Source organism: Quercus suber, unplaced genomic scaffold (genome assembly GCF_002906115.3).
Source record: "Quercus suber isolate HL8 unplaced genomic scaffold, Cork oak 2.0 scaffold_117, whole genome shotgun sequence".
Lineage (NCBI taxonomy): Eukaryota > Viridiplantae > Streptophyta > Magnoliopsida > Fagales > Fagaceae > Quercus > Quercus suber.
This window is the reverse complement of record NW_027069582.1, coordinates 130,073-152,726: the sequence shown is the minus strand read 5'-3', so window position 1 is coordinate 152,726 and position 22,654 is coordinate 130,073. Positions and strand designations below refer to the sequence as shown.

The following is a 22,654-nucleotide window of genomic DNA, read 5'->3' as shown; positions in this document are numbered from 1 at the left end:
AGCCGAAGGTCAAGTCCCGTCCCATCCCATGCAGAGCAAGTGCAAAGAACTTATATGCACTTATTCCAATTTCAGCTTTAATACAATCATCTCATTCACTCTCATTTCCTCTCTTCACTTTCACATATTGCTCTGTTCAGCTTCCGAAAGGTGAGAAAAGTTTGCTCATATTGCTCTGTTCTTCACGCATCTGGGTCCGGTTTTATTTTTTATTTTTTCTTTGCCGAAGCTGGTTCTTATTTTATAAGTTTGATCATATCTCTCTCTAGTACTTCACATAAGGAAATTGCTAACAAATATTTTGTTGGTTTATTTTTCAGATCTGCTTCATATTCACCGATCTTCACGCATCTGGGTAGGCAAAATTGCCGTTCTGTACACCTGCTCTGCAATAAATTTTTGTGGGATGCAGTGATTGACATAAAGCAGTCGTTTATTTCTCACAGAAACATACTCTATACTTTGCGAACCTCTTCGTACCACTTTCTCTTGTACCGAGCAACCAGGAAAATATGGCTGAACGAGTCCTAAGTGTTGTTGTAGATGGAGTAATAGCCAATGCTACGTCACTAGCTAGTGAGCATATCAGTTCAGTGTGGGGTTTCAAGGAGGAGATAGAAAAGCTTCAAGTCTCATTAACAAAGATTCAAGCTTTGTTACATGATGCTGAGAAAAAACAACTACATGATGAGTCTGTGAAGATCTGGCTACGGCAGCTTAAAGATGTAGCTTATGTAGCTGACGATGTGCTTGATGAGTATGGCTACGAGATTCTTCGACAAAAGGTAGAGACTCAAAACCAGGTACGCAGCTTCTTTTCATCCTCCAATCCCGTTGTTTTCCGTGTCAAGATGGCAAAAAGAATAAAGACCATCAATGAATCCTTGGATGAAATTAAGAAAGATATACCTGTCCTTGGCCTTATAGCGTCTTTGAACCCAATCCCCCAGACTGGTCTGGACCGGGAGACAGACTCTTTTATTGATGGTTCAGAAGTTGTAGGACGAGGAGATGATGTCTTAAAAATTGTCAAATTGATGATTGGGGCAAACAATCAACAAGTTATCTCTGTCATTCCTATTGTCGGTATGGCAGGTCTCGGAAAGACAACTATAGCAAAACTAGTTTACAATGATGAACTAGTAAAGAAACATTTTGATGAAAAGATCTGGGTATGTGTATCTGAAAATTTTGACGTTAAAAGGATTTTAAGAGAGATTCTTGAAGCCCTTGACCATAATTGTAGTGGGTTAGAAAATAAAAACGCTATACTTCAAAACCTTCAAAAGAAGTTGCAGGGAAAAAGATATCTTCTCATACTTGATGATGTGTGGGATGAAGATCGTAAGAAATGGGATAGTTTAAGGAGTAGTTTGTTGGGAATTAATCAAAATAATGGAAATAATATTCTCATAACTACTCGTAAGGACAATGTGGCACAAATCATGAAGACAAGTCTCATATATAAATTGGAAAAACTATCAGAAGATGAATGTTGGTTAATATTTAAGGAGAAGGCATTTGCAAATGAAAGAATTCCAGTAACTCCAGATTTGGAGGATATTGGAAGAAAGATTGCTAAAAGATGTGGAGGGAATCCATTGGCTGCAAGTGTTCTAGGAGGAATGATGCGCTTTAAAGAGGATAAAAGTGAATGGTTATTGATTCAAAATAGTAAAACTTGGGATTCAATGGATGACAATAATGGAGTTTTTCCAATATTAAAGTTAAGCTTTGATCATCTCCCAACACCATCTCTAAAACAATGTTTTGCATATTGTTCAATTTTTCCCAAGGATTTTATTATTGGAAAGAAACTACTAATTCAACTCTGGATGGCTGAAGGGTTCCTTCAAACACCTAAACAAAGTATTTCAGTGATAGAGGATATTGGTAACAAGTATTTTGATTTCTTAGTGGCAAATTCCTTATTTCAAGATTTAGGAAGGGATTCTTATGGTGATATTAGAAGCTGCAAGATGCATGATCTTGTGCATGATCTTGCGCTCTCAATTTCAGAAGGGGAAACCTTGCATTTGGAGGGCAATTTGGGGGATGACATTGATGTCTCTCATACTCGACGTTTATCTCTTATATCCGATGGCCATACGACACCTGCAATCCCATTATCTGAAGATGGCATGGGTAGATTACGCACAGTTTTTTTGAATTGGGTTGATCTTGGAGACAAATTATTGGAGTTTAAATGCGTGCGTGGTCTATCGTTATCTGGGAAATGCATAAAAGAGCTACCTGAGTCCATCGGTATGTTGAGACATTTAAGGCTTCTTCGCATCAAGGGCACCTACATCAAAGTAATACCCAATTCTGTTTGCATGCTCTACAACTTGCAAACTCTAGTAATCAAGGGTTGTTGTTTTCTCAAAGAGCTTCCAAAAGATCTACGAAACTTGATTAACTTGAGACATATTGATATTGACAACTACGACAGCATTTGTGGCAGAATGAAATTGCCGACTGATATTGGGCGGTTGACTTGCCTTCAAACACTGCCTTTCTTTGGCGTTGGTCAAGACATTGGTAGTCAAATTGGAGAACTAGGATGCTTAAGCCAACTCAGAGGAGAATTGAGTATTTATAATTTAGGGCACGTGAAAGATAAAGAAGAAGCCAAAACTGCAAATTTAGCAGAAAAACCAAAAGTACACAAATTGGAATTCTTTTGGTCTTGGTGGGATGAAAGGGAAGGCAACAACAATGATGAGGATGTACTGGAAGGCTTTCAGCCTCACCCAAATTTGAAAAGCTTAGAGATAAAATATTTCAAAGGTGAGAAGTTCCCTTCATGGCTATTGGGGAGTGATAATATTAGGGGTGGCTTGTTACTTTTCGATCATCTATTGGAGATTCGCTTAAGCTACTGTAGCAAGTGTGAAAAACTTCCTACACTTGGACATTTACCCAGTCTCAAAGTTCTTGGAATAGCGGAAATGTATAACGTGAGATGCATAGGAACTGAATTTTACGGCAGTTCTAATGGTGAGGGATCAAGTAATAGTAGAGGTGGCAGTGGCAGCACCGTGTTGTTCCCAGCTTTGGAAAAACTTGTTTTGGGTCACATGCGTAATCTAGAAGAATGGAATGACGTGACGGAACCAACAGCAGAATTAGGAATGATATTTCCTCGCCTTGAGCGTTTGCAGGTTTGGGGATGCGAGAAACTAACAAGTGCTCCACATCATTTTCCGTCTCTTAAGAAATTATTTATTTCCGGAATCAGAGGCCCGGCATTTGAACAGATTATTAGCGAGCTTACCACACTCACGTCCCTCGAGATTTGGGAAATTTCAGAACTTGCTTGTCTGCCAGAGCATTTTTTGCAAAAAAATAGGAGTCTCATGGATTTGAGAATATGGAATTGTGCTGATTTGAAGTCAATCTTGCCACGTGGCCATGAATGGCCCATCTGCACCTCTCTCCGATCACTCCATATATTTCGCTGTGACGAACTGAGGACATTGCCACGTGCACTGTGCAACCTTCATTGCCTTGAGGATATTCATGTAGAAGCGTGTCTTAACCTGAGTTCCTTTCCAAGTATAAAAGGTATCGCATCCTCTCTTCAACGCTTAAGGTTATGCTGTAGTGATGAAGTTCTACCACCTGGGCTACAATCCTGTATGTCTCTTCAACATTTGTATATAGACCATTGGCCTCATCTGCTATCAATTCCAGATCTACGAAATTTGCATTCTCTTACCGTCTTAATCATTGCCTGTTGCCCTAATCTGATATCGATTCCAGATACAAAAGAATTTCCTTCTCTTACCTGTTTAGTAATTAGGGATTGTTCTAATTTGATATCAATTCCAGTTCTAAAAGAATTGCCTTCTCTTACTCGACTAGAAATTTCTGGTTGTCCTAATCTGATATCGATTCCAGATATGCGTGAATTGCCTTCTCTTACCGATTTAGAAATTAGGGATTGTTCTAATTTGATATCAATTCCAGTTCTAAAAGAATTGCCTTCTCTTACTCGACTAGAAATTTCTGGTTGTCCTAATCTGATATCGATTCCAGATATGCGTGAATTGCCTTCTCTTACCGATTTAGAAATTAGGGATTGTTCTAATTTGATATCAATTCCAGTTCTAAAAGAATTGCCTTCTCTTACTCGACTNAGCCTTTATGAAATCTATATCTTGAGATAGTATTGTAATAATGCAAATATGCAATACAATTATCCATCTAACCTGCCAAGTCACCACCAACCTTGTTCTTTTCTCCTCCGCAACTAATTAACAGTGAATTTCTGATTTTAAGAGCCATGTATAAAGTGTAGGAAATTTCGAAGTCAAGAAGAAACTATTATTCTCTTTCTTGATTTTAGAGTGATACTTTCATTACATAAAATTTTCCCACTTTTTCATTTTCTAATGACTTGACAAGATTGTTCTTCACTTTGGATTCAAGACTATGTACTTCTTTCATTTTGTGGAGATTTGATTAGATATTTACCTTGAGAAAATATATATTCCCCAACGTTTTTGGATATTAATACATGTCCACATACAATTTTTAATGGTGAACTCATGAATCTTTTGTGTTTGCCTAGTTTTATTCTGTTGTATTGTTTCTCAAATTTGATAATTTATTCAGAATATTCATGGCATAGTATCATGCTTTGAGCTTTGAAATTCATAATAATAAATAGTATCATGCTTTCACCATAGCGGAAAGATCTTTTGGTACTTGTGGAATTAAAATTAATTTATCTATTACTGATAGCCCTAATACTCTGCTTTAGTAGAAAAATGAAGGATCTTTTATATCCCGCATACACTACTTATGATTTCGAAAATTTGATGCATCTGTACCCACACAATGTCTCACCATTTTGCAGAAACTGCAAAGCATTTATTGTCCAAATCTAAAGGAAGGATGTGTGAAGGGAAAGAGCCAGGTGGTCCTGAATTTGCATGAAGAAAATAAGTTTGCCAAATTTTATGGATGTACCTGGCCACAATATATAAAATGGTGAACTCATGAATCTTTTGTGTTTGTTTGCACAGTGCTGTTGAATTGTTATTTAGAATCAACATGACATAGAATCATGCTTTGTACATAGTAAAAGATTTCTTTAGCTATTGTGGAATTAAAGTTGATGGTGCCAGAAAACATCCAAGTTCAAACACTCGTCCTTATGGTCGTCCACCTCAGTGCTCATAGCTGTGTTTAATACCCTCGTCCCTCCATTACACCAATACCCATGCACGCTCGTTCAGTGTAGGACGAGCGGGCTGCATATCTCGTCCTTCAGTAGTGACGGACGAGATGGGTTAACAAAGAGCTAGACCTCGTCTATCATTAATGACGGACGAGGTCAATTCACAGCAAGTCTAAGCACCCTTTCAACCAAAAGCTGTATCGCTCAAGTCTCAACGCAGTTTCTGAAGAGGTAACCCTTGTGGCAGTTAAGGAAGTTACCCACTGAATCCTCCAAACTCTACAACGATTGGCAGAAGTAACTAATTTCTACTGCTATATAAAGGCCTGTTTGTGCAGAGGTAAGGGGATCTTCTTCTTTCTTTTTCCTGAGAGAGAATTTGAGAAACGTAAAACACTGAAAGCTTTCCTATCCTCCAGATTTCTAACTTTACCATCGGAGAATCAAAGGCCGGCTACCACCGGTCTTCTCTGCTGATTTTCTTTGTTTTCTCAGGACTCACCTTACTAGATCAAGAACATCCGGAGATTTTCCAGCCCATTGACTCCTTAGAATTCCTTTGAATCTATCAGAATTCCTTTGGAATTATCAAAAGTAATTTTACGTACTAATGGTGCTAATACTTTGCTCTATTAGGAAAAGGAAGGTTCTTTTCAAGACCTGCTTATTGTAATTATGATTGCAAAAAGCTGATATAATGCCTCACCATATAGTGGATACTGCAGATTTTTGTTGTCCCCATTAAAAGGATGTGCCGAGGGAAAACTGAAAAGAGCCAGGGTGGTCCAAGATTGTCCAAATATAATACAAATAGAAAGATTGTTCATATTTTATCATAGAAATCCACTGGTAAGTCAATCTAAAACAGACTTCCTTCCATTCCCTTCTTCAACAATTTTTTTTCATATTACTAAAATATCAGCTTATCTTTCCTAACATATTCCACTTCCTTGAAGTTAGTCACAAATTTGGGAATGATGTGTCTGCAGGGATAGTTTCAGATACTCATTTTTTACCGGGAGAATTGAGATCTACTTAAGCACAAATAGTTGCAGGTACTTCAACTCTAATTTGAAGGCTACCCTCCCGCTTCCTTCACCTCTTCCAATAAAACCTACTAAGATTCCCCTTTTCTCTAGGTTAAATTATTTATACTACTTACAGATGCCAATTATCCTTCATATCCTAATTCGAGGTGTACTTCAGCACAATGTTCTTCAGATTTCCCTGTTTTGAATATCCAGATAAACTCTCTCCAATGCCCTTTTGTCTAATGTTTCACTTTGGAATATGTTAGTTTTTCCTTATTGCCACACCGTATTTCTTAACCTGTTCACCAAAGTTGCTGATTTCTAGTTGCCTTCATGTAAAAGAAGGATATGCCAAGGGAAAGGGTATCTTGTGTCCTAAGATTGCCTAAATTCAAATAATACAGACATCATAGAAAGCAAGTGATAAACACCTCACAAGCTGACTTCCTACTCTCTTCTTTATTTATTTTTCTTATATGTGTTTCATAAGTGGTCTAGTATTGTTTTTTAATAAAATAAGTGATCTAGTATTTTTTTTTTTAATGAAAATAAGTGACCTAGTATTTCTTCACTGATATACTCGCTTTTATTAAGTTATTAACAACATTTGGGCATCATGCTCTTGAAGGGCTATTTTGTAGTTATTTTCAACTGGGAGATAGTTCAAATCTATTTGGAACAAGTCGAGGTACTTATCTCTCCTTTTTACTAAGGCATTTTTCTTTTCATAATATAATGCATGAGAAACTGTGTTTTTGTTATTATTTTCTTACAAATGTCTTTGCCTAGTTCTGAAATAGTACTAATACATACACTTCAAATGACACTAGGTTTTTGTTCATTTGAACAATTTTTCTAACAATAGCTTATTATCAGAGATCCAGCCTTAGAGGTGTACTTCAATGGACTATATTATATATAGAGCAAGCTGCTCCTTGCTAAAACATGTACATGTACAAATATATAAATGATATTAGTGATTATCCAGAAAGTAAATTGTAATTGGAGCTTATAAAATTTGTCAACCCTGATGCATCTTGAACCTCTTTGTTGCACTTGAATTTCTTCTTACCAGCAATACACAATTAAAATTTAAAATCAGAGGAATTCTTTTGTATTGTAAAAGGAAAAGTACAAGAGTCAGTCTTTTCTCAGTCAGTAACATGTCAATAGTGTAAAATAGGCTCTTATATATGTGGGTGGCTTAATTTTTTTTCTACTCTTCATCTATGTTGAACACTACAGTAACATATTTGAAAATCACATAACTGAATAGTGAGAATATCTTCTATAGTGGTGTAAGTGTATTGTGTCACAAAATTACAAATACCGGTGATCTTTCATTGTCCCAAATTAGAGGTCTTTTAGTTTAGCACAAAATGGTCTAAAATTGCTCATGTTCCAGTGAATAAGATAAACCTTTGATGCATCCTACTCCAAGGTCAAAATCATTTAAATCTGGTTTGTCTCTCAAACCTCCTTGTGTCTGCTTGTTTTTCACTTTGAAGTCAACTAAATGTTCATGATTTGTTCTCCACTTTGCTTTCACTTGTTTGCTTTATATATATTGCCAATGATTTCCAAGAGTCTAGTGTCAAACCTTTAATTCATATTTTTCAACATATTTTACTGCATAGCTTTTGTGTATCTTTAAATTTTAGCTCTATTTGTGCAGTTCTTGAATTATCCCTTTCCCTTGTGTTTTCATGTTCATTAAACTCTGATCTGCTTGTTAGAGTTGAAGATTTCATAAAACTTTTCTTCAAAACCAGCTACTTTCAAGCCAAATTGGAAGGTCAACTCCTATTTTGATGAAGTTTCAGAATGTTGTTCCTGACAAAGAAAGCCTCATGTTGACTGGTGTTGCTTGAAATCCCTCTCCATTTGCACGGATGGTAGGACCCACTTCGTGAGATCTTTTCTAGTTGTTATTGTTATTGTTTTGTAATCCAAGAATGGCCTTTTTTTTTTATTTTTTAATGTTTTTGTAGACTCTAGCATTTGTTCTAGAAAGATTGTTGTAAACACATTATTCTATATGGAAGATTTTACTGGACTAGGTCCCGTGGTTTTTCCCTTCCCATTGAAGGGTTTTCACGTAAAAATTTGGTGTCTTGATTGTGGGTTGTTTCTACATTCTTCTTCTTTTTTTTTTTTTTTTTTTTTTAATTTTAAATATTGGTTATTATGTTTTGCTAGTTTTTTGAAATACCCATTGAATTCTCAAAAGAGAGAAAAGAAAATAATTCCATTGTGTGTTGAATTAATTGGCTATTTTTCTTGACAGAGGCTAATCTTCAAATTAGACAATTTTTGGTGCCTAACCTGTTCCATTCACCATACCCTAATGCCAATCCTCTATGGTTATATATATTAGATCTCTATATAGAGGTTAGCTACTTCTTGGAACTTAAGAAATTGACAACTCTACTCTTTGCACTGAGCTTGAGTTCATTATGTTATACCCTTTCCATGTGTTGGATGGATGTATATTGGATTACTCCAATTCACCACGTTCAAAATATTGTCTTTTTTAAAAAGTAAATAGACACTTTTATGACATTCATAACTTTTGCCTTCCTTTACTTGAAAGTCATTATCTTTTGTATTCAAGTTGAGGGAAAGAAAAAAAAATTAGAGGAAATCCAAAAATAACATTAGAGGAAATGGTTTGAGAATTTTTAATCATAGGTGACTTTGAGAATGTTTATTGTTCTCTCTTGTTTAGGGAAATGGTTTTGGAACATCACATTTGGTTTTACATTCAAAGCTTGGGAAGAATACTAGAAAATGTTTAATCATGTGACTTTGAATGTTCTCTGCTAACCTTTTAACTATCCTTAGACCTAAAGCTAGTTATGGCTAGTTATCTTTATTAATCACCCCTTCAATATTGTTGGCTACTTTGATGGTTAAAGATCATAGTCAATAGGTAAAAAATTTCAAGCATAAAATTTTTGTGTACACCCTTAGTCAAAACAAGTCATTTTCACAACAAAAAAAAAAAAAAAAATGTATCTTGGACTTTATTCAATTTCATCTTCTACCAGAAGTTACTTTGTTTGAAACAAACGTAAATTTTAAAGAATTTGAAATTTTTATTCATATTAATTGCTAGAGATGTGTACAATTTACTTAATCAACAATTTTCTAATATGGATTTTTTTATTCTTTTAAAGATATGCTTTCCTGTTAGGCAACCCATGGTTTCGCTGCTTTAGGTGCCTAAGCTAGATTAAAGCCAAGATGTTTGTCAGTTCTTTTTTTGTCCCCCTCTCCTTCATTCAAATTAGAAGTTAAAATGGTGTAAGTGTTAAAGATGATTGTATACGAGGAGAATCTATGATAATCTGCTGCAATATGAAAATTAATAGTCTTTTACTCTTCTATTGCCATATACATTGACTGTGAACAAATCAATAAACCACACTTCATTTCTTATTATTTTTCTTATTCAATGTCACAAGGACCACTTTATAGGCCTTGCAACTGACATGAGAATGAGAAAGAAATGTTGTTATAGATTACCAGTCGCGTAGTCGCAAACTTATGCAATATATAAGAATATATAATTATTTTGAGATGGGTATAATGTATGATTTATTCTCTAAATTTTATTGTAAATAATTTGTTCTCCCTAAAAATTAAACAATTTTTAAAAGAAATTTATGACTCTATTTTTAATATATATATATATATATATATATATATATATAAGTTTATCATTTTTGGTGTTTTTTATTGATCTTATTCTTTTTTGGAATGTTCCATATTTTTTTAGCTATTGTTCTTATGCATTATATTTGCCTAATTTATTTTGGTACAACTAAAATGTTTAAATTTCAAATCTATTATTCAAATTTCTCATTCTTTTAAAAAGATTATTATAATAATCAAAACTTATCAAATAATTAAAATTGATATTGCTCAAATAACTGATAGCACTCTTAATTCAAACCTATTTTCTCCCATTTTTAAGTAAGTACACCAGAGTGGACCAAAATGAACTTAATGGAGCAAGATAGATCTAATAAACTAAAATGGACCTAATTGATCAAAGTGGACTGAATGAACCGAAATTGACCGAATTGGACCAAATTCCAAACCGTACTTAGTAAACATAACTCAAAAAAATTAATAATAATTATATTAATAAAGTGATGTAAAAACCATAATATGTGATAAGTAATGTATTCCAACATGATGGAAGTGGTTTGTTGTTAAAGTAACATCAATCAAATTTTTAACTAAATTATTATGTATGCATTTATGATTCTATGTACTTGTTGAAGGTTTTATTCAAGTCAAATTTAGTTACATGTAGAGTTTTTTTTTTTTTTTGAAAGATGTAGAGAATGTTGGTATACCACAAAAAAGCGTATCAGGAAAACCACTTGCATGTAATATTTTATACAAAAACAAAAAGAAATGAAAAAAAATAAAATCATTTGGCCTTTATTATCTCTATCTCTTGAAGTTATTGAAAAATGACATATGGTTCTCTAAATAGGAGCGAAACTAGAAAACTTGGCCTTAAATACTATATTAGCATACAGATATGAATACAATTATGGAATGAGACTTTCTTTTAAAGTAACTATAAACTAAAAATAAATAAATGATGTCGCCATCCTAGGTATTTGTATTACATGTATTTTCTATTATAGTTAAATTGAGGTTGAAGAATGTGCAAAGACAAGCTTGTGAAAGTTGATGATCATATCATGATTGATAAGTTATAATTAGTTTTGGGATGGAGTAAAGGCATAATGCATTATTACATATATTGATATTTATATAAATATTTTTTAAAGAAATAATAAAAGGAAAATGATAAAATAGCCACTGATGTGGCTCAACCGAAATGTAGCAACAATAACGTGTTGCAATTTAGCTTTTAAATGTAGATAATATTGGTATAAGAAAGACTTAGGTACAGTACTTAGGTTTTGTTCCTTAGGTTTTCCTTTTAAGATTTTGCAATGTAGATTTTTTCTCATGAGAAGAAAGTATATTTTTTTAATTAAGTAGCCACATGGTTGAATCTTAAAAAGAGAACCCAAGGAACAGCACCTAAGGTACTATACTTAAGTTTTGTCCTATTGGTATAGATATAGATTAACTTCTTGTATATAATAATTAAAGAATTTGAGTTTATTTACCTTATAACACAATAGTATATCTTGTTTTTCATTATTTTATTTACTTTATAACACAATAGTATATCTTGTTTTTAATTATTAGGAAAACCATGGTTCAAATTCCTATATATGATTTAGTAGTTATTAGCTACGACTTACTTCTTTTGCTTTTTAAAAATGGACCATTTAAAAGAGCTGTTTCTAAAAGAAAAAGGAACTTTTAAAAAGTAATACTTTGAAGAAATGTGGTTTCAAAATGGGACGTCAAAAGGAACTAGTGTCATTATGTATAGTATATCTTCTTATGCATTTTAGCTCTTTATTTTACTCATCTATTCTATCGTATGCATATATGTTTGGTTCAACATGTAAGGATTTGCAAAGATGCTGAAAGCCATGCTTATACATTATGTATTTTGAACAGTATGGATCAATTTTTCATTATAGGCCGCTAAGTATTTTGCCCATTGGGTATAATACCACCGTAAATAGGCTGGGTTTGCTCTCATATATATTTCCATTTGGGAAGTGCTTTTTTTTTTTTTTTTAAATTGACGTGGAACCTCACAAAGGCAAGGTCCTTTAGACCCATTCTTAGAGAGTAAACTATGGATACGCGTTCCCACCCACTAGAGTTGTGTATTCAGTAATTCAAAAGAACTATTAGGGACTCATTCTTAGAGAGTAAACTATGGATACGCGTTCCCACGCACCAGAGCCGTGTATCAAGTAATTCATAAGAACCATTAGTGAATATTGAACCTAAGATGTCAAGGTCTATAGCTCACCCCAAGCTTCCAACCACTTAGGCTACACCCTGATGGGTTGTTTGGAAAGCAAATTAAACTGGCTCCTCTAAATAAACATGTTGAAGCTTCTTTTGTTGCATACATAAGTTACATCCAGTTTTCCCCTGCATCCTTATGCTCCATTCTGGATCATTCAAATTTCATGAAAAATCATATTGCATAAGGAAGATAGATATACGAAAGGAATTGAATTTTTTGAAGTTTCATAGTGGATGCTTTTGAAACATGTTTTGTAATTATATAGATAAGGTAAAACTTGGTATATTTCCTTAAGACATTATATCTTTGGTTCTATAAATAAATTCAACCATATTACGTATACGACAGTGTAGCACAATCATGGGACTTTTGGCCAATGCACTTCCTTGAGTATAATTACAGCTTCCATGGCTAGCAAGTTGAATTTAATTGAAAATTCCCAAGTTACAACACCTAAAATACTTGAACTAAAATACTGTCTTTAAGTGTTAGCCTTATAAATAAACTTATTCTGTCCACTTTATGTAAGTCAAGCGAAATATGGCCTCAGGTTGGTGTGTGGCACATTCAACAGAATTTAACATCATCAATCATGCAGTAACAAAATCAGACACTTGTGCTGCCATTACAAGCATTTTATAAGTTTGTTTGTCAATGGTTCACAACCTGAACTGAATTTAATTTGGTAACCTTTTTGGTTTATAACTTTAGTCCCTGAAAGACTTGCATGCAAACAAACTCTCTTTGTCCACAAGGACATATAATCTAATTAATTTTTTCCACAATTTTCATTATTTCTTACGAGGACCGGGTTTATGCACCTCCCGTTAATTCATTTTCCCCCAATAAATCCAAGATGCTTCATTAATCACCTCACATTCTTTAGAATATACAAGGTGCATTTCATATAAAAGGTCATAAAAAAGCAGAGCGCCGACCTGAGAATGGCCCCAGTGAATTCTTTGCAGATATCACTTTGCTAACCAACAGTCTCCACCTAGCCTCATCTTTCTTCGCCTGTTGCTGCATTTTTTCCTTGAAATGCCTGGAAGCAAGGGAGAAAAAAGAGAACTTATTAACAATATCATCAAATTTATCATATATGAATGTTGTCCACATGTATCACTCAAAATGAGCTGCTACATTTTTTACTTGAAATGCCTAGAAGCAGGAGAACAGAAATAATCTTATTAAGACAATTATCAAATTTATCATATAGGAATGTTGCCCAAATCAACCACTCAAAATAAACACAACTAAGATTAGGATTCTGCCAGTGTTAGCGCACTACCCAGTTACCAAGTAATTGGTTCAATGCCAACTGAGCATTGCCCAAGTGATTGAACTAACTACTCTCAAGTCTCTAGAATAGATTTTTTTTTTAGAAGAAGAAGAAGAAGAAGAAGAGTGGTGGTGGTGAGACGATCGGTGCTTGTGGTCTCGGTCGCGATCGTCTCTGGTGCGCTTGCTTCTTCTGTCTCTCTCCGAGAGGCGGTCCATGCTTGGGTTTAGTTTTGCAGATCACTCTTTCTCTCTCTCGCGCTCGCTCTTTCTCTGTGTGTCTCTCGCTCTTTCTCTGTGCTGTAATGTATGATTTTTGAAATGGGGTTTGGAAATTGCTTTTTGTTTTTGGGTGCTGTTGCAATTTGCTTTTTATTTATTTATTTATTTATTTATTTATTTATAAATTTACTGCCTTGGATCTGGGATCTTAATTTGGTGAGCAAGTTAATTTGGTGAGCAAGTTGGATGATATTACTTGATTTGATTTGTATTAGTTTGCTGGGTTAATGTTCTTCATATTTGTGTATGTTCTTCATGTGAGGAGTCTTTTGATCTGTTTAGGCTTTTGTTTTTGACATATCATGTGTTAGAGTAACGGCTGAAGGAGAGGTGGGTTACGGCTGGGTAACGGTAACAAGCACATGTGGGCAAAGTGTCAAACTTTAAACCACAGGTAGGCACATAGAAATCGGGTCAAACCACAGGTGGGTAAATTGTAATTATCCCTATTTTCTATTATAGTTAAATTGAGGTTGAAGAATGTGCAAAGACAAGCTTGTGAAAGTTGATTATCATATCATGATTGATAAGTTATAATTAGTTTTGGGATGGAGTAAAGGCATAATGCATTATTACATATATTGATATTTATATAAATATTTTTTAAAGAAATAATGAAAAGAAAATGATAAAATAGCCACTGATGTGACTCAACCGAAACGTAGCAACAATAACGTGTTGCAATTTAGCTTTTAGATATAGATAATATTGGTATAAGAAAGATTTATGTACATTACTTAGATCTTGTTCCTTAGGTTTTCCTTTTAAGATTTTGCCATTTGAATTTTTTCTCATGAGAAGAAAGTGTATTTTTTTAAGCAAGTAGTTACATGGTAGAATCTTAAAAAAAGAACCAAAGGAACAGCACCTAAGGTACTGTACTTAAGTTTTGTCCTATTGGTATAGATATAGATTAACTTGTTGTATATAATAATTAAAGAATTTGAGTTTATTTACCTTATAACACAATAGTATATCTTGTTTTTCATTATTTTATTTACTTTATAACACAATAGTATATCTTGTTTTTAATTATTAGGAAAACTATGGTTCAAATTCCTATATATGATTTAGTAGTTATTAGCTACGACTTACTTCTTTTGCTTTTTAAAAATGGACCATTTAAAAGAGCTGTTTCTAAAAGAAAAAGGAAGTTTTAAAAAGTAATACTTTGAAGAAATGTGGTTTCAAAACGGGACATCAAAAGGAACTAGTGTCATTATGTATAGTATATCTCTTACGCATTTTAGCTCTTTATTTTACTCATCTATTCTATCATATGCATATATGTCTGGTTCAACATGTAAGGATTTGCAAAGATGCTGAAAGCCATGCTTATACATTATGTATTTTGAACAGTATGGATCAATTATTCATTATAGGCCGCTAAGTATTTTGCCCACTGGGTATAATACCACCGTAAATAGGCTAGGTTTGCTCTCATATATATTTCCATTGGGGAAGTGCTTTTTATTTTATTTTATTTTATTTTATTTTATTTTTATTTTTATTTTATTTTATAAATTGACGTAGAACCTCACAAAGGCAAGGTCCTTTAGACCCATTCTTAGAAAGTAAACTATGGATACGCGTTCCCACCCACTAGAGCTGTGTATCAAGTAATTCAAAAGAACTATTAGGGACCCATTCTTAGAGAGTAAACTATGGATACGCGTTCCCACCCACCAGAGCCGTGTATCAAGTAATTCAAAAGAACCATTAGTGAATATCGAACCTAAGATGTCAGGGTCTATAGCTCACCCCAAGCTTCCAACCACTTAGGCTGCACCTTGATGGCTTGTTTGGAAAGCAAATTAAACTGGCTCCTCTAAATAAACATGTTGAAGCTTCTTTTGTTGCATACATAAGTTACATCCAGTTTTCCCCTGCATCCTTATGCTCCATTTTGGATCATTCAAATTTCATGAAAAATCATATTGCATAAGGAAGATAGATATACGAAAGGAATTGAATTTTTTGAAGTTTCATAGTGGATGCTTTTGAAACATGTTTTGTAATTATATGGATAAGGTAAAACTTGGTATATTTCCTTAAGACATTATATCTTTGGTTCTATAAATAAATTCAACATGTTTTGTAATTATATAGAAAAGGTAAAACTTGGTATATTTCCTTAAGACATTATATCTTTGGTTCTATAAATAAATTCAACCATATTACGTATACGATAGTGTAGCACAATCATGGGACTTTTGGCCAATGCACTTCCTTGAGTATAATTACAGCTTCCATGGCTAGCAAGTTGAATTTAATTGAAATTTCCCAAGTTACAACACCTAAAATACTTGAACTAAAATACTGTATTTAAGTGTTAGCCTTATAAATAAACTTATTCTGTCCACTTTACGTAAGTCAAGCGAAATATGGCCTCAGGTTGGTATGTGGCACATTCAACAGAATTTAACATCATCAATCATGCAGTAACAAAATCAGACACTTGTGCTGCCATTACAAGCATTTTATAAGTTTGTTTGTCAATGGTTCACAACCTGAACTGAATTTAATTTGGTAACCTTTTTGGTTTATAACTTTAGTCCCCAAAAGACTTGCATGCAAACAAACTCTCTTTGTCCACAAGGACACATAATCTAATTAATTTTTTCCACAATTTTCATTATTTCTTACGAGGACCGGGGTTATGCACCTCCCGTTAATTCATTTTCCCCCAACAAATCCAAGATGCTTCATTAATCACCTCACATTCTTTAGAATATACAAGGTGCATTTCATATAGAAGGTCATAAAAAAGCAGAGCGCCGACCTGAGAATGGCCCCAGTGAATTCTTTGCAGATATCACTTTGCTAACCAACAGTCTCCACCTAGCCTCATCTTTCTTCGCCTGTTGCTGCATTTTTTCCTTGAAATGCCTGGAAGCAAGAGGGAAAAAAGAGAACTTATTAACAATATCATCAAATTTATAATATATGAATGTTGTCCACATGTATCACTCAAAATGAGCTGCTACATTTTTTACTTGAAATGCCTAGAAGCAGGAGAACAGAAATAATCTTATTAAGACAATTATCAAATTTATCATATAGGAATGTTGCCCAAATCAATCACTCAAAATAAACACAACTAAGATTAGGATTCTGCCAGTGTTAGCGCACTACCCAGTTACCAAGTAATTGGTTCAATGCCAACTGAGCATTGCCCAAGTGATTGAACTAACTACTCTCAAGTCTCTAGAATAGATTTTTTTTTTCTTTAATGTCTGTCAATAACTTAGGTGAAATTCAACCTGAATGCCATTCAATAGGAGGTTTTCACCTTTGATAATGATCTTATTGAGGAAATGTTAATCTGAGACTTTGGCTGACATGTGCACAACATGACATTCTACATCTTTCATTACTCTTTTTTTGGGGAAGTGGGGATTGGACTAATCATATACTTTCCCCAGACAATGAAGGGCATAGAGGCAAAGATAGAAATTTCATGCTTACCTGCAAAGAGGGACCTTGCAAGAATCAGGGTCATTGCACAAGCGAGAATGCAATTCAAGCAGCTGCCACATGCGCTTGCAGTGAACACATCCACCAGGAACTCGGGTCTTACAACTGGAGAAGTGACGGACTAAAGTCTCAAGCCCTTTGCAAGCTGGGAAACCACAAGCAACCTGGCTTCCTTTCAGAACCTTGTCACGAGGCCCTATTGTTCTACACCCATCCCTGCATATGTGAAGGAGGGCTTCCATCGCCTCATGCAGTTGCAAGTACACCTTTTTCTCTTCCATTTTCTTCAATCGGTCTTCTTTTCTCTGAAACAAAGAATCAACAAAATAATTATGAAAGAAATGTAAGCTGATGATTGAGAACAAAAAAATTCGTTGTCCAACAAATTGTTTATCAATGATTAAAGAATATGAGCTTTCTACTTATGAAAGTCAAAATTGACAAGTATACAATGTAAATAATTTTAAATTGACCTAAAATTAAAAAGGGTAAACTATAATAGCCTCCTCCAAGATTTGGGGAAATGTAAGAAAAACNGTCCAACAAATTGTTTATCAATGATCTAAAGAATATGAGCTTTCTACTTACGAAAGTCAGAAATTGACAAGTATACAATGTAAATAATTTTAAATTGACCTAAAATTAAAAAGGGTAAACTATAATAGCCTCCCTCAAGGTTTGGGGAAATGTAAGAAAAACCCGCTTATTTTTATAAATGAAAATCCACCTCTTTGAGGTTTTGATTTATATTAACAAATAAGTCCTTAAGATCATTTATGTCCATTACAAATGAAGTCAAAATACATGTTTTTCAAATTAAATTCTCATCCAGGATAACCTCAATATAATGCTTACTATCCAAATTGGTTATATGAAGAAAATTAAAACTACAAGGAGTAAGTGTAAATTTTAAAAATCAAAGTGGATTTCTAACATTTCCCCAAAACACAAGGGAAGTTAATGTACTTTACCTAATTTGAGGGGAAAAAACATAGAGTTAATCCATTGATTAAAAAAGATAAGAGTAGTTTTCAACAAATGGAGTGGTCCTTGTACTAGTATGTGAAGGGTAGTGAGAAGGGTGGGGGAAGGGGGGGAAAGTAAATAATCTTCTATATTAATGTTATGAAAGGCATAGATTTGGATATTTTTACACGCTAGGACCAAGTAGATAGTCCATTGCAGGATATGTTGTGCAGATCCCAACAGTAAGAAAGTAAAGGTAGGATTTTTTTTTTTTTTTTTACAAGGCTTAAAAGTTAACTAACCAGGAAGTTAGTATGTTGTGGATCCATTAGGAGGTTGTTGAGCCAGGGATCTACCACATACCAGTGCAAAAACCTTCCTTGTTGCCTTAATGTTATAAATTCAACAGATAGTTAACGTACATAAATTATAGAAAGCATATATTTATATATCCATTAAAATTTCCATGCTCAGTTCATGATGACAGATATAATTTTCCTTGAACAAAGAACAGGAACTGACTTACTGAATCTGCCTCAACAAGGCACTCTAGAAGTTCTTGTTCAAGTGCAGGATTAGCCCGCTTCATTACTTTCCAACCTTCAGTTGAAGATATAGTTTTGAAGTCTCTGATAATCATACGAACACAAATGAAAGAGAGCCGTGGTGCATCACAATTCCTTGCCAATTGAAGTACATCTATCACGTTTTCTTTGGTCAGCCAGCCCTGCTCCAGAACATATATACAAACTCTTTTCAGCGATGGGACTGAGTAGGAGTGTGATAAAACCAAAGACCATGGAAGAACAAACTGCTTCATTTCATCCTCTTCATAGCTGCATTAGAATATATTAAGAAGAAATAACTTTGAGCATTTTAGCTAGAATCGCTATCTGAGAGAGAGATGGGGATGCAAAAAGATGGAAAAGGACAACTCCAACATACCAGGACGAGTAAATAAAACGAATAAAAGCATAGGCAGCTTGATAAGGCACCCCGGGAATCTTTATGTATCTCATACCATTCTTAACTTTTGATTGCTGTAGAATATTCCCCAGCACAGGAGATGCAACACTCTGCATAGTGAAAAAAAAAATAAAAAATAATAAATAAAAAAAAGCCTTTAGGCCCATCCCTGTTCAAAAATTCCTCAGCAACTAAAATAAAGAAATTCCAGAATTTGCATGTGATGATTAATTATAGTTTCAATAGTCCCATTGCCTCATTTAAACCACCATTTCTAGAAATTGAAAAGGCTGCAACTTTGTCAGTATAATATTTTCAAGTGAATGTCTTTACACTATTAAGTCAGGACCAGCAATAAAAATTGGGCTAGCTCAAAATTATAAAGGAAGTTCAATCGACTCACCAGAATACTGGAATGAGCCAGAATATATGATTTTCCTCTGTAATAATATAGACATCTGAACCATATCCTTCCTTGAAAAGCTTGTCCCATGTATCTTTTGTTTCCTTGGGGACAGAGCTACACTCTGAAAGCCTATTGGAATATTTGATTCTAATACAGGATTTACTAGGGAGAGAAGGTGGTTTTGGAATATTACATTTAGAGGATACAGAAGAGGAGGGAACTTCCAGCACAGGTAAAATATCGGCTGGATTATCTTCTTCTAGGTGTATATTAAAAGATCCACAGAAGGATTCACCAGTTGAGGATGGCCAGGGATAGTCAAGATCTGATGAAGCCATTAAATACTAGGTATTATGCACTACACAGCTATCAAATTCTAATCAAGGATCTGCATACAAGATAAAAACAGATTATGAGAAGTGTCAATTAATTGCAAGTGGCTAAAGTTCAAAATGATATTAAAAGAGTATCAATGAAACAAAGGGAACATAGCATGCATGGTATTTGACGATGATATTAATGAAACAGTGATTATGTTGGAAACAAATCTAGATATATAGTTGCTTAAATGGGATCTAAAGTTTGCATCATAATGTCAAACTTCTTCAGAAAAGGAATGCCAAACAGAAGTAAACAAACAAAGCAGAACACCCCATATTATCAAATAGGAAAAGAATCAATTTCATACATCCTTTACTATGACTTGTAGAACATTCATAAAGTTGCTTTGCTTTGAGGTTACAGATTTCTTCCATGCCCACAAAAATCAATACCAGGAAACCTTAAATTAATTTGCCACAAAAGTTCAGAATCCACCCTAACCAGATACTTTACTTAAAATTATAACTAATTGTTTAAATGAATCTTCCATAAACCTTCCATGTGCCATTCACACAAATTTAGACATTGAAATGCGCATACATACTGTAACCTTTATAGGGAATGTGTTAGAAGAATTAATCATAAAAGTTTACCTATCAAAAAAAAGAATTAATCATAAAAGTACCAAACGAAAACATACAAGGATTATAGCATCTATTCCATTGATGACAAAAGTAATTAAAAAAAAAGTAGTTGGAGATTACGATAATGATTAAAGTGTCAAATTCAAGACAAAAGTCCACATTCACACACACATTAACAATTAAACATTTGCAAATGATACATATTGAATAATGATTACAAGAACATGCATAATATGTAAATAAATAATAAATAAGACTTCCTTTTTATTTATTACACATAGATGATATCCATAGAATATGAAGAATTAAAAGGAATTTTTATATAGAAACCAAGCTTGGCAGCTAGTCAACCATTAATACAAAACAAACGATAATTACATGGTAGAAATTTCTTAAATGGCAAGGAAGTATAAGAAAATAAATAAAAAACTCCAAGTCTTACAAAAATTATTTTCCTTTGGGGAAAAGTTCTGGTCAAGTATGAATTAAACAACCTGATTCAAAAATTTACACTTTAACCCACCTGGGTCTAACTGTATTTAGTTTTGGCTCATGAGTCATGAGTTTAGTGTAGACATTACAATCTGTGTAAATTAGACCCAAGTGGGTAAATCACTCTTTGGTGGATCAAACTTTGACCCAAATCACAGGTGGGTTAAATTTAATTAACTTTTTAAAGGTTTCTCGGCAATCAAATACATACACACCAGATGGGGAGAGTTACCTTCAGAAAAGGCAGCAAATCTCACACAAAAATATTTGAGATTTGTGCAATTCTTCCTAGAAGCTTTATGGTACAGAGCTATAGAACCTGAAAATCAAATTTTTAAAAAAGTTATTAATAATATTCCAAACAAGCCCCTTCAAATATCTTCACAAAAATCAAAACCCAAATCAATCATAGTATTCAAAACATAATAACAAAAGCATCCTCAAGTAAAAGTCCTAAACTTTTCTTCTACTATATAAAATTTCTCTGATGAGAAAAATCCTAACTTTTTAAGGTGGAAATGTATTTCAATTTCCAACAAAAAATCACACTTTTAAAAAAACGAACTTAATTTGATTTTTAGGGAAAATATTTGATGGGTATTATTTTTATTAAAATAAAAACACAAAGAAGCAATGGAGCCAAAATAATTTTCTTCTAGTAAAATATGCTCACCCCCAAAAAAAAAAAATTTAATAAATAAATAAAAATCTTCTAGAACTTAGAAACTATTAAAAAAAAAAAAAAAACCCACCCGGAAAACACTGATTAAAACTATAATTGAACTATATTTAGCATATGATCCACTTTTAATAACTATGCTATAAGTCCAATTCTAGATTTTTCTATATAATTATGAAATCTGGCATTGATAATCTCTCCGATTCTCCAATTGTTGTCATTGCCATTTAACTCTAATTTGGTTTGGTAAGATTCAATCTTATCTGGCTCCACCCTCCACTATTTTGTTTTGTCACAATATGGTATTTTGGTGCCATTCACTAACCTCAAATTTCACCAGATATATGAAGGATGGCACTTATCCTTGGCTTGCTATGAACACGTTATAACTTTGGCTCCTCACTGTCCTGGAATTTTGTTGGCCTCCAATCAAATTAATTCCCTAAAAACAAATTGAGGTAAGCAAGATTTCATTCTAGTTCGAAATTGTGTTCATTAAGTTTAAAACATACGTTTTAAATTACAAAAAAAAAAATTAAGTCTTTGTCATGGCCTTCATAAAAGCTAGGCTTGGCTTCCAAAACAATTTAACTTGAACTAAAAAATTTAGTGTATTTATAAGATACAATTTTTTACTAGATTCTAAATTTTGGGAGTGTGAAACTTCTTAACCTTCAATGATTAATGCATGATATTTATTTGATGCATAAGTCCACTGTAGTATTTTTTCCTTTCTTATGATTAAGACATTTAGTAATACATAAAGTCTAAATTTTTGTATATGGATAAAATGGAAGTGAGGAGAGAATATGGAATTTCAGATTTATGCATGGGAGGGTGGGTTGTTGAAATTGAATCTGATATTCGTTGTCATATATATATATATATATATTTTTTTTTTTTTTGGTCGATTTTTTGTTCTACCATTTTCTTAAATTTTATCAAGTTAGTGGAATTTAAAAAAAAAAAAAAATGCTCAAAATGTTATTTCT

General features: G+C 33.5%; 2 protein-coding genes and 1 long non-coding RNA gene across 4 annotated transcripts; 2 read left to right on the top strand and 1 right to left on the bottom strand.

The window, feature by feature from the left end:
- The first annotated feature begins 512 nt into the window (after positions 1-512).
- Positions 513-4,167, top strand: LOC136068479 (putative disease resistance protein RGA3). Its single transcript, XM_065775664.1, has 2 exons — positions 513-4,086; positions 4,145-4,167. Exons 1-2 carry the CDS (start codon positions 513-515, stop codon positions 4,165-4,167), a joined length of 3,597 nt encoding a protein of 1,198 aa, XP_065631736.1.
- Positions 4,166-8,275, top strand: LOC111989363 (uncharacterized). 2 transcript variants are annotated; one of them, XR_010629833.1, is made up of 5 exons: positions 4,166-4,998; positions 5,825-6,037; positions 6,178-6,243; positions 6,848-6,907; positions 7,956-8,275. It is a non-coding gene; the product is annotated as an uncharacterized LOC111989363 (long non-coding RNA). The 2 variants fall into 2 exon arrangements; XR_010629834.1 differs by having other exon boundaries at positions 4,167-4,998; positions 7,992-8,275.
- Positions 8,276-16,153: 7,878 nt separating this feature from the next.
- LOC111989325 (BTB/POZ and TAZ domain-containing protein 3) lies at positions 16,154-21,336 on the bottom strand. The gene is given in 7 exon segments (XM_065775679.1): positions 16,154-16,600; positions 17,180-17,493; positions 18,681-18,990; positions 19,100-19,230; positions 19,524-19,558; positions 19,561-19,914; positions 21,216-21,336. Coding segments are annotated over 6 exon segments (1,224 nt in total). The 5' UTR covers positions 19,865-19,914; positions 21,216-21,336; the 3' UTR covers positions 16,154-16,470.
- Between the last annotated feature and the right edge of the window lie 1,318 nt (positions 21,337-22,654).

Coding starts and splice junctions, on each gene's coding strand:
- LOC136068479 (XM_065775664.1), top strand. CDS start 513: ATGGCTGAACGAGTCCTAAGTGTTGTTGTAGATGGAGTAATAGCCAAT.